The sequence below is a fragment of the Phodopus roborovskii genome, unplaced genomic scaffold (assembly GCF_943737965.1).
Source record: "Phodopus roborovskii unplaced genomic scaffold, PHOROB, whole genome shotgun sequence".
In the NCBI taxonomy this organism is placed as follows: domain Eukaryota; kingdom Metazoa; phylum Chordata; class Mammalia; order Rodentia; family Cricetidae; genus Phodopus; species Phodopus roborovskii.
Window position 1 is genome coordinate 7921203 of NW_026126619.1, and position 16325 is coordinate 7937527.

A 16325-nucleotide genomic window follows, 5' to 3' on the forward strand; every position below is an offset into this window, starting at 1 on the left:
ACTCTAGACCTTTCCTTAACTTTTAAATCAATACTTTGAAATTTGCTACATAATTAAAATAACCATTCAAAAATTCTTAAAGTATTGTTAATATGTAGTCACAATGCTATTCCACTTAAATACTTCTCATTCATTCTCCCCAAAAATAACTAATGGTACCTTATTAATAGCACTGTGCCTTTAAAGGACCTGCCACGACATTTCACTGAGAAAGTGAGATATCAGTCATTTTCATTAATGCTAATAAGCCAAAACCCAGAGTTAATGAAACAATTTCAAATAAAATCATCACTACAAAATCCTAAATACTGTTGGGTGAAAATGTTAATTTAAACTAAACTAAACTATTATATACAATATATATGGATACATGATATGTATTTAAAATATGGGTTAAAAAAAAACACTACCTCTGGCAAATGCTGTCTTTATACAATCAGGTGAATATCCTGCTTTAGTTAGTCTGCAAACAAAGAACAAATATATCTATGTTACTCATCAGAAAGAAACACCACACTTTAGGCAAAGGCCAATTCCAAAGCAGTTCCAATCTCAAAATCTGCTGAAAAAAAAAAAAAAAAAAAAAAAAAAAAAAAAAAAAAAAAAAAAAAAAAAAAAAAAAAACAACCACTGATCTTCCCAGATCCATTTCTACAGTTCCACACTTCTTATGGAGGTCTGGCTTCTTCTTAGAGGTGTTCATGTTTACAACTGGATGTTTCTATAAATTGTACTTTGTTGAGTGCTATCTTACAGAGTATACATACATTCATGAAGTAGAACATACTAGATACACTAGTAGAAATGTGTCATTTTATGACTAAGGAAACTGAGGCAGGGGCTTTAACTGACTCTGAAAGGAAAAGAACTGCTCTGAGTTACCCACACTTCCCCTTGTAAAATTTAAAATTCCACTAAATGAGGAGACTATTGCATTTCTAAAGTTTGTATCTTTAAGTTTTACATTTTTAAACAAGTGCTACTTAATTCCTGTTTCTTAGACTTGAAATAGAACAGCTTTATTTACTTAGGAATGAAGTACTCTAAGAAAGCATCACAGTGTCAGAAAGGCATCCTTTTTTTTGCCCACTCTTGTTTTTTTCTACACTCATCATTCTGTAATGTTTTTACCTGACACTTTTAATAGTGTGACTTGTAAAAACATCTTGAATTGTCCCTGAAGTAACCAAAGAAAAGTATTTCACACAAATTAAACTTCATAGTACTAAAACTGAACAGATATTTTACAACATTATGAAATTTACTACATTTTTAAAAAAAAATTATATTTATAAAGCATTACACAATGAAGAAACTATTTCAAATAAAGTATTCTTATGAATACTTACTTTTGTCTCATCAGAGCATTTTTTCTCTTTAATTCATTGATGTTTCTTTCCAAAGCATGAGCTTCCAGCTTGAAGAAAATAATAGATTTTGAAACTATATCTATAAAATCTCAAATGTCTAGAGCATGATGGCATATAACTTCACAACTAAAAACAGGTTAAGAATCTGCACTTATCTTTTTTCACCCACATAACCATGCCTATTCCAGTGACCTCCATCTCCTGACCTCTGCTAGAGTGCCAGGCCTCTCCCAGAATGCCTATCCATGCAGGACCACCCTGAGTCCCTGCCTACCTGATCTTTGGCCCCCCATCACCGGGACTCTGCTGGAGGTGAATTTGGGACCAGTTCAGGTCCAATCCCTCCCATACACTTCCCTGGAAACTTCCTGGGTAGCCCTGAATGTAGCTCCCACCTACATCCAGTAGCCATCAAGAACACTCCTAGAACTCTGATCCACAAAACCACCCACCCAGAATCTGCCCTCACCCCAACCTGTGCCCTAACTAGACCACTGTACCACTCCTCTCATTGAGCACTGGACCACAGAGCAGGTCCAACAATCCCGCCACCTTCAGGGAACTTCCTGGATCTATTCTGAGCACACTAAACCACATCAAGTCCTCTCCTGCATAATCTTTGAACCCCATCGCCTGGCCTCTGCCTGATACCTTAATAGCCAGGCCTCTGCCGGAGACCAGACTATCCATGCTGGACAACTGAGTCCCTGCCTACCTGATCATTGACCCCAATTGCCAGGCCCCCTGTCTGACAGGTAAGCTCCTAGAGAGTTTGGACCACCCAGAGATACAGACATCGAACTCCTGACACACTTAAGCCCCCTAGGGGAGTAGCATAAACAGGAGAGAAATCCCACATGTACCCATTGGAAGAAGTGAAGGTAAGGTGACAATACAAGAAAACACCTAACAATAGAAAGACAAGAAGGAAGTCATCAGAATCTAGGGAATCTACACCAACTACTAGACCTGAAGACATGAAAGCAGATGAAGCAGAAGAGGAGGACTTAGAAAATATCGTCATAAAAATGACAGAGGCACTCAGAAACTGTATGAGAAAATCCCTTAGAGAAATGAAAGGAAAAACATACAAAAAAAATGGACAAAATGAACAAATTTCTTAAAGAAAGTAAGAAAAGTCAAGAAAAAAACAAACAGATGAAGGAAATAATTCCAACAGTTCAAAACCTGAAAACTGAAATAGAGACAATCAAGAAAACACAATCTGAGGGAATGCTGGAAACAGAAAAATTGCACAAATGATAAGCATATGCAAGCATAACCAACAAAAACCAAGAGATATAAGAGAGAATCTTGGGCACTGAAGGTAAACAGGAGGAAACGATTCATTGACCAAAGAAAATCTTAACTCCAACAATTCCTTAACAGAAAACACCCAAGAAATTTTGGACACTGTGAAAAGGCCAACCCTATCAATAATATGTATAGAAGAACTTGAAAAAGCCAAGCTCAAAGGGGTAGAAAATCATGTTCAACAAAATCATTGAAGAAAACTTACCCAAGTTGCAAAGGATATGTCCATGAAAATACAAGAAGCATATCGAACAACAAATAAACTGGACCAAGGAAAACGAACCCCCGACACATATAATCAAACATATGAATGAAGAAAGAATTTTAAGAGCAGCAAAGAAAAAAGACCAGGTAACATATAAAGGCAGACCAGTCAAAAATACACTGGACTTTTCCATGGAAACTCTCAAGGACCGTAGATCCTGGATATGTGGTTCTAAAAGTGCTAAAAGTCCATGGATGCCACCCCAGGATACTATGCCAGCAAAACTCCCAATCACTATAGAGAGAAAAATAGAACCAGCCAGATTTTCACAATACATATCTACATATCCAGGCCTACAGAAACATCTGTAAAGAAAACTCCAACACAAGGAGGTTATCTAGGCTTATGAAGTCATAGGAAATAGATGATCCAAATTCATCAGAGCCCAACTTAAAAACAGGGTAAATATATTCAGAATACCATGGCCAAAAAAATATCTAAAGCAAACAAGCATTAACAATCAATGGTCCTTACTTTCCCTCAACATTAATGGTCTTAAATCACATATAAAATGACACAGGCTAAAAGAATCTATAGCAGGACAGAATCCATCCTTCTGCTGAATACAAGAAACACAGATAAGCTTCAAAAGCAAACATTAACCCATAGCAAAGGGTAGTGAAAAGAACTTCCAATCAAATGGACCAAGAAGCAAGCAGGTGTGTCTCTCCTAATATCTAATAAGTTAAATTTTTAACCAAAATCAATCAAAACAGATGAAGAAAGTAATTTCGTATTCATCGTAGAGAAACCCATCAGCACAAAATCTCAATTCTGGACATATATGTCCCAAATACAAAGGCACCCACATTTGTAAGAGAAGCACTACTAAAACTCAAAGTTTACATAAAACCTCACATACAGTGTGAGAATTCAACACCCCAATCTCACCACTAGACATTTCCACCAGACACAAACTTAACAAATAAACAAAAGAACTAACAGAAGTTATGTCTCAATTGGGTTTAGCAGTCATCTATAGAACATTCCAACCAAACGCAAAAGAATGTACCTTCCTCTCTGCTCCACATGGAACCTTACCTAAAATCTACCACATACTCGGCAGCATAACAAACCTCAACAGATACAAAAAATTGGAATAGTCCACTGTATTTTATCAGACCACCATGCTTTCAAACTGGAATTCAACAACAACACACCTCGCAGAAATCCTACAAATTCACAGAAACTGAATAAGGCACAATTGCACCTGGATCACAAAAGAAATAATGAAAGAAATGGAGAACTTCCTAGAATTCAACAAGAATGAGGACACAACATATGCGAACTTATCGGACACCTTGAAAGTGTGCTATGAGGGAAGTTCATTGCGCTAAGTGCCCATATGAAGAAAACTGCGAATAGTCACATTAGAGAATTAACAGCAAAGCTGAAAGCCCTAGAACAAAAAGAAGCAAACTCACCCCAGAGGTATAGAAGCAAGGAAATAATTTGAGGGCTGAAATCAATAAAGTAGAATCCTGGAAAACAATACAAAAATCAATGCAATAAAGAGTTCACATTTTGAGGAAATGAACAAGATAGACAAATCTTTATCCAAACTAACACAAAAGCAGAGAGAGAATACACAAAATAACAAAATCAGAAACAAGAAAGGAGACATAACAACCGACACTGGGGAAATCCAGGCAATTTTCAGGTCATACTTTGAAGCCCTATGCTCCATAAAATTTAAAAACTCAAAGTAAATGGACAAATTTCTCAATAACTATCACTAACTAAAATTAAATCAAGAACAGATGAGCACCTTAAAAATACCTATAATCCCTACTGAAATAGAGGCAGTCATTGGAAGCCTCCCAACCAAAAAAAAGTCCAGGGCCAGATGGCTTCAGTGCTGAATTCTACCATGAATTCCAGCTAAAGCTAATAACATAACTCGACAAAATTTTTCACAGAATAGAAATAGAATGTTCATTACCAAGCTCCTTTTGCAAGGCCACAATTACCTTGGTAACTAAGCCAAGAGAAGACACAAAAAAGAGAACTACAGACCAATATCCCTCATGAATATTGATTCAATAAAGTACTGGAAAATTGAATCCAAGAACATATCAGAGAAATCATCCAACATGACTAAATAGGCTTCATCCCTGGGTTACAGGGACAGGTCAACATATGAAAATCTATCAATGTGTTCTACTATATAAACAAACTGAAAAAGAAAAACAATGTAATCATCTCACTGGATACTGAAAAAGCCTTTGAGAAAATCCAATACCTTTCATGATAGAGGTCTTGGAGAGATCAGGGATAACAGGAACATACCTAAATGAATAAAAGCAATATACAGTAAACCAACAGCCAACATCAAACAGAGTGGAGAGGAGATTAAGGCAATTCCTCTAAAATCAGGAACAAGACAAAGCTGCCCTCTTACTGTCAATATCTCTTCAATAATGTACTTGAAGTTCTAGTTAAAGCAATAAGACAACAAAAGGAGATCAAGAGGATACAAATTGGAAACAAACAAGTCAATCTGTCACTATTTGCAGATAATATGATAGTTTGGGGGATAAGTGTACTACCAGGAAATTCCTACCACTGATAAACACCTTCAGCAAACTAGCAGGTTACAAGATAAACTCAAAAAAATCAGTAGCCCTACTTTATTCAGACGCACAAAGAGGTAGAGAAAGAAATCAGAGAAACATCACCCTTTACAACAGCCACAAGCAACATAAAGTATCTTGGTGTAATGCTTACCAAACAAGTAAAAGACCTATATAATAAGAACTTTGTGGCTCTAAAGAAAGAAATTAAAGAAGATACCAGAAAATGGAAAGACAGCCCACAGACTGGGAAAAGATCTTCACCAATCATACATCTGAGAGAGGGTCGATCTCCAAATATACAAAGAACTCAAGAAACTAGTCACCAAACATCAAATAACCCTATTAAAAATGGCACACAGAACTGAAGAGAGAAATCTCAATTATGGAAATCAAAAAGGATTCAAGACTCTTAAGAAAGTACTCAACATCCTTAGCTACCAAGAAAATGCAAATGAAAACAATTTTGAGATACCATCTTACCAGAAATACTAAAATTAGGAACACCATGACAACTTATGCTGGAGAGGATATGGAGAAACAGGATAACTCCTACACTGCTGGTGGGAGTGCAAACAAGTACAGCCATTTTATAGATCATTATGGTGATTCTAAGGAAAAATGGGAATCAGTCTATCACAGGACCCAGCAATCCCATACTTAGGCATATACCCAAATGATCCACATCCATGCAAAAAAGATATCTCTTTACTATATTCATAGCAGCATTATTTGTAATTGCAAGAATCTAGAAGCAACCTAGATGCCCCTCAACAGAAGAATAGATAAAGAGTATGTAGCACATTTACACAATGGATTACTACTCTGCCAGAAAGAAACAATGGGATATTGAACTTTGCAGGCAAGTGGATGGAACTTGGAGAAACCATCCTGAATGAGGTAACCCAGTAACAAAAAGAGGGACATGCTACATATTCACTTATATGGATTCTAGACATAGAGCAAAGGATCACTGGCTTATAATTTACAGTGCCAGTGATGAGACTAGGATACAAGACGTTTCTAAGAGATTCATACATGATCTCTCATGGGGGGGACAAGATCTCCTGAGAATATTCAGAGTGGTGGGGCAGTGAGTGCAGAGGGGACTAGGAGAAAGAGAAGGTCAGGAGAGGAAAGCACATGAGACTAGAAAGATTGAGTCATGGAAGGAATAGATGGGAAAAAGACAGAGAGAGAGAGAGAAATACCATAAAAGAGGGAGCCATTATAGGATTCTATAAAAATGATTATAGAGAAATGTACAGAGATGTACAAGTCTCATCCCATTTTACAATTTGAGCAACATTTGCTAGGCTACTATAAATGCCCTTTCCTGATAAGGAGATTGATGACTAACTTATGTACAATCATTTAGCCCTCATCTTGAAGCTGATAGAAATAGAAGAAGATACAAACAGCTAAACACTGTGCCAAACTGGAATCCAGATGCAGATGGAGAGGACAAAACCAGGCTATAGAAACATATAGAGACAACTGACCTAAACAAGGAGGAGCTAATGGGTCCCAGACTGATAGCTAGGAATCCAGCATTTGAACAACTCAGACTCCCTAAACATGGGTCTCAGAAGGCCTGGCCAGTCTAAGAGACCTCTGACTGTGGAACCAGGATGTATCCCTGGTCCATAATAGGATTTTTGGAGCATGTTCCCCAAGGAGGGATACTCCTTGCACCTAGAGGCAAGAGGGAGGGCCTAGTTCCTACTCCAAATGATTTGACAGGTTTAGATGAACCATCCAGGAACTCATCACCCTACATGTGGAGTGGGGAGATGTTATTTGAGGGTGGTGGTTGGGCATGGGAGGGTAGAAGAAAGGGAGCAGGAAAGGATGGAGCAGGAACTGGGATTCATATGTAAAATAAGAAAAATAAATAAATATAATAAATAAACAAAAGAGAATTGGCACTTATTGTAGTCAATATAAATCATTTTCACTTTTGGGAATGATTCAAAAAGGGAATGAGTTTTATGCCAGCCACATGCATAAATGTAAAGCTGGAGTTTCATTGGTACTTGTCAATTAATGTTGCTGTTTAAATGCAATATCAGTGCCTAAAATCATTTGATGATGAAAATATCCAATCATAAGTGGCTAGCAGACTACCTTAGAGCAAAGTCAATGGAAATGGATGGTCCTTAGGTCCATAATACTGGAAACTACAAATGTCTAAAACAGTTTCACAGAATGCCATTACAGGTCATTTTTTAATAGCTAAATACAATCTGTACATATCGCACAACTATTAAGTATAAGACAATTCACAAACACAATTGCAGCAGTTATTATTTGTATCTCTGCATTTGTTGGTAGTGTGCAGCACCATGCCCAGCTTAGTTATAATAAATACCAAGAACCTGCAATACTCTCAAATAATCATTAACAAAAGCCAAACATATGTTATTCTACCTGCTTCCCAGCCAATCTGTTGACTCTACAGATCAGATACAGAATATAGAATACATTAGATAGATCAATTCAAAATGTAAGCTTACCATTTATAAGTAGCAAACACTAACACTCTTCAAATTAAAGGGACTCTACTGTCAATAACTTTGCAATATAGATGAGAATTGACTTTAGCCAATGAATGCACTTAACATCCACCGTAAATATAGCTTAAATATATTTTACTACTATCAAATTTTTTTTAGCTAGGCAATGGTGGTGCACAACTTTAATCCCAGTACAAAGGAGGTAGAGGCAGGTGCATCACTAAGGCCACCAGAATTGCCATCAATACACAAAGAAACCTTGCCTCAAACCCTTGCTCCAAAAAGGATGTTTCTCTCTGTGTAATTATTTTCCAATTGTAATCATAAAATCAATTTTAAACGAAAAGGAATTCAGTACAATACCCTGAGCTAGTAAAATGTTACAATTCACTTAACTGTTTTAAAATTTTACTTAGTTTTATGTGCATAAGTGTTTCTCCTGACTCTGATATACCTGGACTTACAAGGTGCTCACTGTATGACACATAAATATGAAGATGTGCACATGTTATGTATGTGTCCATGCACACACGAGTGTGAGTGGAGGTGTTTTAAGAGGACAGAAGAGGGTCTAAGTTCACCTGGAAGTAGAATGACAGGCAAATGTGAGCCATCTGACTTGCTCAGAACCAAACACAGCTCAGGTCTTCTGGAAGAGCAGCAAGTGCTGAGCTGAAATACTGAGCTCTCTCTCTAACCCCCAAAACTCCTTCTCAAGACTTTGTGATTTTAAAACTAATTATATTCAGAGGGAAATGTACAAGTAAAGCACAAAATAAAAGATTAGTTCTCAGTGCTTCCTATGGTCTGGCCTGTAATATGATTTCAATACTGGTAACATTAATAAAATTCATAGAAAGTGATTATTTTTAAATACCGTCTATACCTTTACCTAATATAAAATGAATAGTATATGTTACGGGACTTAAAAACTTACCCAATAGTCATGTGCCCTTTGTTCATGAGCAATAACCTAAAAAACAGTTATTAAAATTATTCGTAAATAAAAAACATTCATTGCCACCACTAAAATTCATGGCGTAAACCATAATACCCACTGCCTAGGCATCTCTGAAGCACTATAACCATTTTGAAAGCATAATTTCACATATACAGATGATTTTCTCTCCTGAAATTTTTAACAAACCTGAACGTAAGTGTTTTTAATGCCAACAAACTGCAGAAGATGATCAACTACTAGAGTTTCCAAGGAACAGATAACAAGCCCAACATGGGACTGCGATGGTCCAGACATTGCTTTGCTGTATAATACCCATTGCAAAAGAAAGGGAAGTTGCAGAATTTTTTTTATTTCAGTATCGTTGGCTCTCTGGGTATATTTCAGTTTCTCAAAACACATCAGTCGTGATGAAAGCTACAGTCCTGCATCAGTTCTATCCAGTCAGAGTGCTCTAACTGCATATACAGCCGTCACTTGACACACATACCTGCCCTTGATAGGAGCAAATTGTTCTCTCCAATTCTTCTTCGATATCTTTGGCACGCCGTCTACATGGAACAAATAGTTACTCCACTGTGCTGACATATAATAAAGAATAACAGCACGTGGCTACAAGAATATTACTGAGTGTTCTTCCTTATTTAATTATAACCTAAAGACTCCTCTTTTGAGAGATGCTGACAGGTATTAAAGACCATCTTCTCCTCCCCTAGGTCTAATGTCAATTAAACTATGTGAATACTACTACTTGGATGTGCCTAACACAATGTCACAAAAATTTACACAGTACAGAAGGTCTTAAGCAGCCTGTTCAGGGGCTCAATTGCAATCTTACCACGCCCCCATCCTAAGTGCAAAAGTCTCAGGCACATGCAAGCATGCCTCATCATCTGGATTTCATTTTCAGGATTCAAAATCATGAAAGATTAACTCAGATCCTGTAAAATTAACAGATTCCCAGAAAAGGAAATCTTTTTTGTTTGTTTTGTTTTGTTTGTTTTTTACTTCAAGACAGGGATTCTCTGTAGCCCTAACAGTCCTAGAACTGGCTCTGTAGACCAGGCTGGACTTGAGCTGACAGAGATCCACCTGCCTCTGATACCAATGCCCAGCTCAGGAGAGGAACTCATAAGAGGTAAAAGTATAACTAACTTACTGTCTTTATGAAACAAAAAAGTAATTTGTCCTTTTAGACAAAGCCCAAACTTACTCTTCCTAAGGTTGACAGAAGTGTCCTATGACTCAAGTTGCTGTGGTGAGCCTCTAACAGACATTCTAGTGTTTCCTCAGGTCCACTGAGGACTGAACCAAAGACTAGCTAAGCATTTACTAAAATTCTAAGAGTGGCTTGTTCATTTCATGGCAAACTTGCTGGATGCTAGTACTGTGTATATTCTTCCCCAGCTGAAAAAATCTTCATGAATGAGCTTGAATTAACTGCTCATCATGTCCTTCTTGAAGACAGGGTCTCATGGAGTCCAAGCTAGTTTCAAACTCACTATTTAGCCAATATTGGTCTTGATCTTGTGACCATTCTTTTCCACCTCCCAGTGCCAACACACACAACATCCATACCTATTTATAAACTTCTTGATGTTACCATAAAATATGCTTATACTTATATATCAAAATCCCCAAAAAGAAAATTTTCCTTTTTATATTTTCTGAATATCAACAAAATTCCATGAAGCTCAAATACAAAGTAATGAAACAAAAATATGCCAATTCACTGAGTAGTGGTATTAGGGCACACAAGCCTTTAGTCCTAGCACTTGGTAGGCTGAGGCAGGCAGATCTTTGAGTTCAAGGCAAGTCTGCCTCCAGAAAGAGTTCCGGATGGGTCAGGGATACAGAGACCTTGTCTGAGATCAAACAAAACAATAAAGCCATTTTATTTTACTGCTTCCTAATGCCAAGCATCAAAATAAGAAAGAGGATGTCTTACCTATAGGTCTCTAGTTCCTTGTTCACATGGCTGGTTCTCTTGTTCAATTTGAAAAGTTCTTCCTCTTTCTCCAATCTACATTTTTCCTCCACTGTTATTTTCCTTAAAAAAAGAGTTTTTTTTATTCCTTTTAATGTATGTAATCAATATAATCAACTACAATCACAAATGGTGTATCACAGAAAGCAATTGTCATACACCACAGCAAAGGCCATGTGCAAAAAAAGAAAAAAAAAAAAAAATTTGTGAGTCTCCGATATGAAATTTGGCACTGGGCCAAAGAGTGGTTCCAACAAACCCTCCACTTCTGTGGAACTTCCTGGCTCTGCTCTGAACCCACTGGAACCACCTATCCACTCAGGAACACCTTGATGCTAAACTGTCCTAATCTTTGAACCCCACCAACTGCCCTCCGCCAGGGGAGCAATCTCCAAGAGAACTTGGATTATCCAGGGTTGCAGACATCGAACTCCTGACCCACCTACATTCACCAGGACAGCAGGGTAAAGAGAGACAGAAACCCCAGCTTCGCACACTGGAATAAGCGATGGGAAGACAGCAATAGAAGAAAACACCCAACAATAGAAAGAACACTATGATACAACCAGAATCTAGGGACTCCACACCAAAAAGAACTAAACATATCAAAACAGATGAAGAAGAGAATGACATAAAAAAAAAAATTCTTAAAAATAACACAGGCCCTCAAAGATGCTATGAGAAAAAAAAATCCCTTAAAGCAATGGAAGAACTCCAGAGTAATGTGGTTTGATCAAGCCAGACCGCCTCAAACAGAGTAGGAGGTGATCCTACATTCAAAACAGCTGGACAAAGCAGCCTTACAGACTACAGCCAGGATTTGTGAATCTTCTTCGAATCCCCCAAGACAGCGCCCCTTACCAGCAGGAAGTAGTTTGGAAAGAACAACGCCCAAATTCCCAAATATTGTCTATAAATGTTTGTTTTCATTTAAATGGACTTTGTTATATAAAATAAATTAAAAAAAGAGTAACCCACTCATAAAAAGAGGAAATGGTATATACTCACTTATATATGGATTTGAGACATAGAGCAAAGGATCGCCAGCATATAATTCTCACCGTGAGAGAAACTAGTATACAAGGAGGAACCAAAGAATAATACAAGGTCCCTCACAGAAGGGGAAAGGACAGGATCTCCTGAGCATATTGTGAGTGGGTGGGGTCAGTGAGTGGAGTGTCAGGAGAAAGAGAAGGGGAGGAGCAGAGCACATGTGGGACCAGGAAGATTAAATTGGGAGACTAATACATGAGAGAGAAAAAGAAAGATAATATAATAGAGGGAGCCATTACAAGTTTGAAGAGAAAATGGACTCTAGAGAAGTGTTCAGAGACCTACAAGGATAACCCCAATTATCAATCTGAGCAATCGTAGAAAGGCTACCTTAAATTCCCTTCCCTGATAATGAGATAGATAACTAATTTATATGCCATCATTAAGTCCCCATCTAGTAGCTGATGGAAATAGAAGCAGAAACTCACAGCTAAACACTGATCTGAACTCTTGGAATCCAGTTGCAAAGAGGGATGAGTGATAAGAAAATTGGTCAAGACCAGGCTACTGAAACCAACAGATACAGCTAACCCGAACAAGGGTGAGCTCATGGCCCCCTGACTGATAGCTGGGAAAACAGCATTGTACTGAATCATATCCCTGAACTTGGACCTCAGTTAGAAGGCCTGGGCAGTCTAAGGGACATCTGACTGTTATACCAGGATGTGTCCGTGGTGCATAAAAGGACTTTGGGGGCACATTCCCTGTGGAGGAATACTCCTTTAGCCTAGAAGCAGGAGGGAAGTTCTAGATACTACTCCAAATGATTTGACATATTTTGATGTCCCCTCTTGGATGGCATCACCCTCCCTTTAGAGTTGGGGGGGGGATGGGAAGTGAAGGTGTGAGCGGGCCAATAGGGAAGGAGGGAGTGGGAACTAGGATCAAGTTTTATTATAGTAAGTCATTATGTTTGTTAGTAAGAGGGCCAATAACTATAAATATGGCTTGTGTTGTTTTGTTTGGTTTTTATGACAGTGTCTCATAACGTAGACCTGAAAATCACATTGTAAACCAGATTGGCCTCTAATTCACATAGATCCACCTGTGTTTGCTTCTTGAGTGCTTGAAGTAAAGGTGTGTAGACCCAATATTTTAAATTGGTAGTCAAAAATAATAAGAGAGTGAGCCCAATCCCCACAGAGGGATAGTCTCTTAGCTTAGACACATAGGGGAGGACCTAGGCCTTGTCCCAAATGATGGGACAGACTTTGATGATCCACCATTGAAGGCCTCACCCTTTCTATGTAGCAAAAGAAGGATGTGATGGGGTCTTGGGAAGATGGGAGGGAGAGGGAACTGGGATTGATATCTAAAATAATATTGTTTCTAATTTAAACTTTTAAAAAGGAAAAAAGTAACAAGAGAATAAATAATCACAGCACCAGCACTAATCCTGCACTCCTTTTTTCTTTTACTAACGAGTAACAGGTAACTCATTGAACAGTTACTGTGTGCCAGAACTATTACTAGACTTTTCTGTGGGGAATTAAACTAGTCAACAGCCATACAAAACTATTATTTCCATTGCATAAAAATGAAAACAAGGTACAGAGAAAGCAATCATATACCATGTAAAAATAAGTCTCTGAGAAATGAAGCAACAAGGCATTTCATCACTGTGTGGACATCAGAGTATACTTAAACAAACAAATATGGCCAAGAATCAATGGGTGGCATTGTCCTATTTGTGGTTCATTTTGTACCAACATGTTATTATATGACACATGATTGTCACTGGAAGCAGGCTTTGGGAGCATATGGCCTCTTCCTGCTTCTAGTTTTATCTGTCTTCTTCAACTTTAAGGGGGTTATGATCTCTCCTCTTCCTGCTCTAAGAACATGCTCCCATCCTCCCCTCACTATCATTGGCTCTCCTTTGGAACTGTGCACCAAAACAAGTTCTCCCATCTACTAGTTGCCTTGACCTGAATAGTTTGGTATTTAGGGGTTTTTGTTTGTTTGTTTGTTTTCTTTCTGCCATTGTATTTTATCACAGCAACAGAAAAGTAACTAATACAGCCTAAATGTTGAAATTTAAACTCTACTGATAGAACTTCAAAGAGAAATCACATATATAAAGCAGTATACTAAACTCCTAGATTCAAATATTTCACTTCTTCCCAATATTAAACTTAAAGAGCTGAAGATAATGTATCAGTCATGAAAAAAAAAAAAAACAAGAAAATAACATGAATGAAAAGAAGGCAATCTAGAAAATAAGTTAACCAAAATTATAGCCTATAGAGGCAAGAACTTATTCTGATATTTATACAGTTTTACAAAATTTCTATGTCCTACCCTGAAGAACAGCTTGTGGCATAATTCAGCTTGAGCTGTGAGTTGATTCAGAGCAGAATATATAATATAATACTATTAATAACAGACATATTCACTGGGCTTTTTTGTCAACTTCTCACAAACTACAGAAACTTGGCAAAAGAGAATCTCAACTGAGAAAATAACTTCCCAGGACATGCTTGAGGCAAGCCTATGGGCACGTTCTCCATGTCTAATTGATGTAGGAGAGACTCCAACCAATGCAAGTGGTTCCACCCCTGGGTTATATAAGGAAGCTGATCAATGCATGGAAAGCAAGGCAGTAAACAGTCCTCCTCTATGGCCTCAATTTCAGTTGTGCCTAGACATTTCATTATGACCAGTGTGATCAGGACAGCAACAGAAAGTAAAGTAATACATGAAATCACAGTGTGAACACATACAAACAGAACACAATGCATATTTTCACCACTGCTTTGAAAATGGACAGAAAATGTGTTGCACCTTTGAATTTTTAAGCATTACACATTAACTTCATTAACTCATTAACCATTAACTGGCAAATTAGCAAATAATGGGGTCACTGGTTCCTGGGGTAAAACAGGAATACTTCTCTGTTGATCTCTTTTCATGAAACATATCATGTAAAGAATACACAACTTTGAATCCTGTGTAAGTATTTTATTTAAAACTCACCATGGGACTGGAGAGATGGCTCACACCTAAGAGTGCACAAACTGCTCTGGCAGAGGACACAAGTTCAGTAATCAGTACCCACATGGCAGCTCACAAGCATTTGTAACTCTGTTTCAAGGGATCCAACGCCTTCTTTGGGCCTTAGAGAGCACCAGGCACAGGCATTGTGCACAGATATACATACAGGAACTCTCACATACACATAAAATGAAAATAATACTCCATGGGCAGGATCAATAGTTCAGCCATTAAGAAGAGTACATCCTGCTCTTGCAGAGGACATGAGCTCAATTCCCAAGACCTATATCCAGTGACTCATAACAGCATGTTATCTACAATTCCAGGGAGAGCCAACATTTCTGACTTCTACATGCACCAACACTTATGCTTACAGGTGCACACACATTATACATAATTTAAAAGAGCAAATCACTGTTTTGTTTCTTTGTTTTGCTTTGTTTGATAAGATGGGGTTTTTCTATGTAGCTTTGTAGACCAGGCTGGCCTCGAACTCACAGAGATTCAGCAGCCTCTGCCTCCTGAGTGCTGGGATTAAATGTGTGCACCATCCATGCCCAGCATAATAAATCATTTTTTTAAAACTAAATAAAATCTACAATGGTGGAAAACACCTGTTCCAAGCACTTGGGAAGTGACTGCAGAAAGATCAGGAATTATGAGACACAGCTGACTGTAATCAGGGTCAAGCCAGCATGGACTATATGAAAGAGTCTCGAACAAAATAATACACATCTTAGTTCATCATAGTTAACATAAGTTGTAGATTTCCTAAAGTAAATTCCCAACCAACAGCACTGTAAGTTAAGACAAAACAAAGTTAATCTTATACATAGCATTTTCTCCACAAAGTATATTATGGCCTTCTTACCATCAAGAACACGTGACAGCACTCAAGCACATGCTTGGTTTCTATGTGAACAGGTACCTCACCAAATAAACATCACCAAATAAACAATTCTAAAAAGATGAGGTAGTCAGAAAAGACAATTGTTTACAGAATGAGAACTGAAAGAAGTTGCTGTGTTTGCCCTCAACCAGGAGTTCTCACACTGGGCCTCAGAATCTTCATCATTCTCAGTTTACCCATGAAAGGCCAGCAAATCTCTGGGGGAAAACACAGGCTTTAAGGTTACAAACAAATTTAACAATGGACTTTATATCACACACACACACATACATAAATACATGCATACTTAAGGTATGAAGGAATAGGACATACAAGGGACTTCCAAAGGGCAATAAAAGTCAAAGTGTGCTTGGTTTTATAATGAAAACTTTAAACTATAATTCTT

The 16325-nt window shown here is 37.8% G+C and overlaps 1 protein-coding gene across 1 annotated transcript in view; it reads right to left on the minus strand.

The window, feature by feature from the left end:
* Positions 1-1357: 1357 nt before the first annotated feature.
* The window catches only part of LOC127237986 (melanoma inhibitory activity protein 2-like), a gene marked incomplete at its 3' end in the record, with an annotated part of 43129 nt that continues 28161 nt past the window's right edge, over positions 1358-16325 (minus strand). Inside the window, 4 exon segments of the mRNA XM_051206418.1 lie at positions 1358-1417; positions 8976-9011; positions 9487-9547; positions 10945-11046. Coding sequence (XP_051062375.1) covers positions 1358-1417; positions 8976-9011; positions 9487-9547; positions 10945-11046 — 259 coding nt within the window.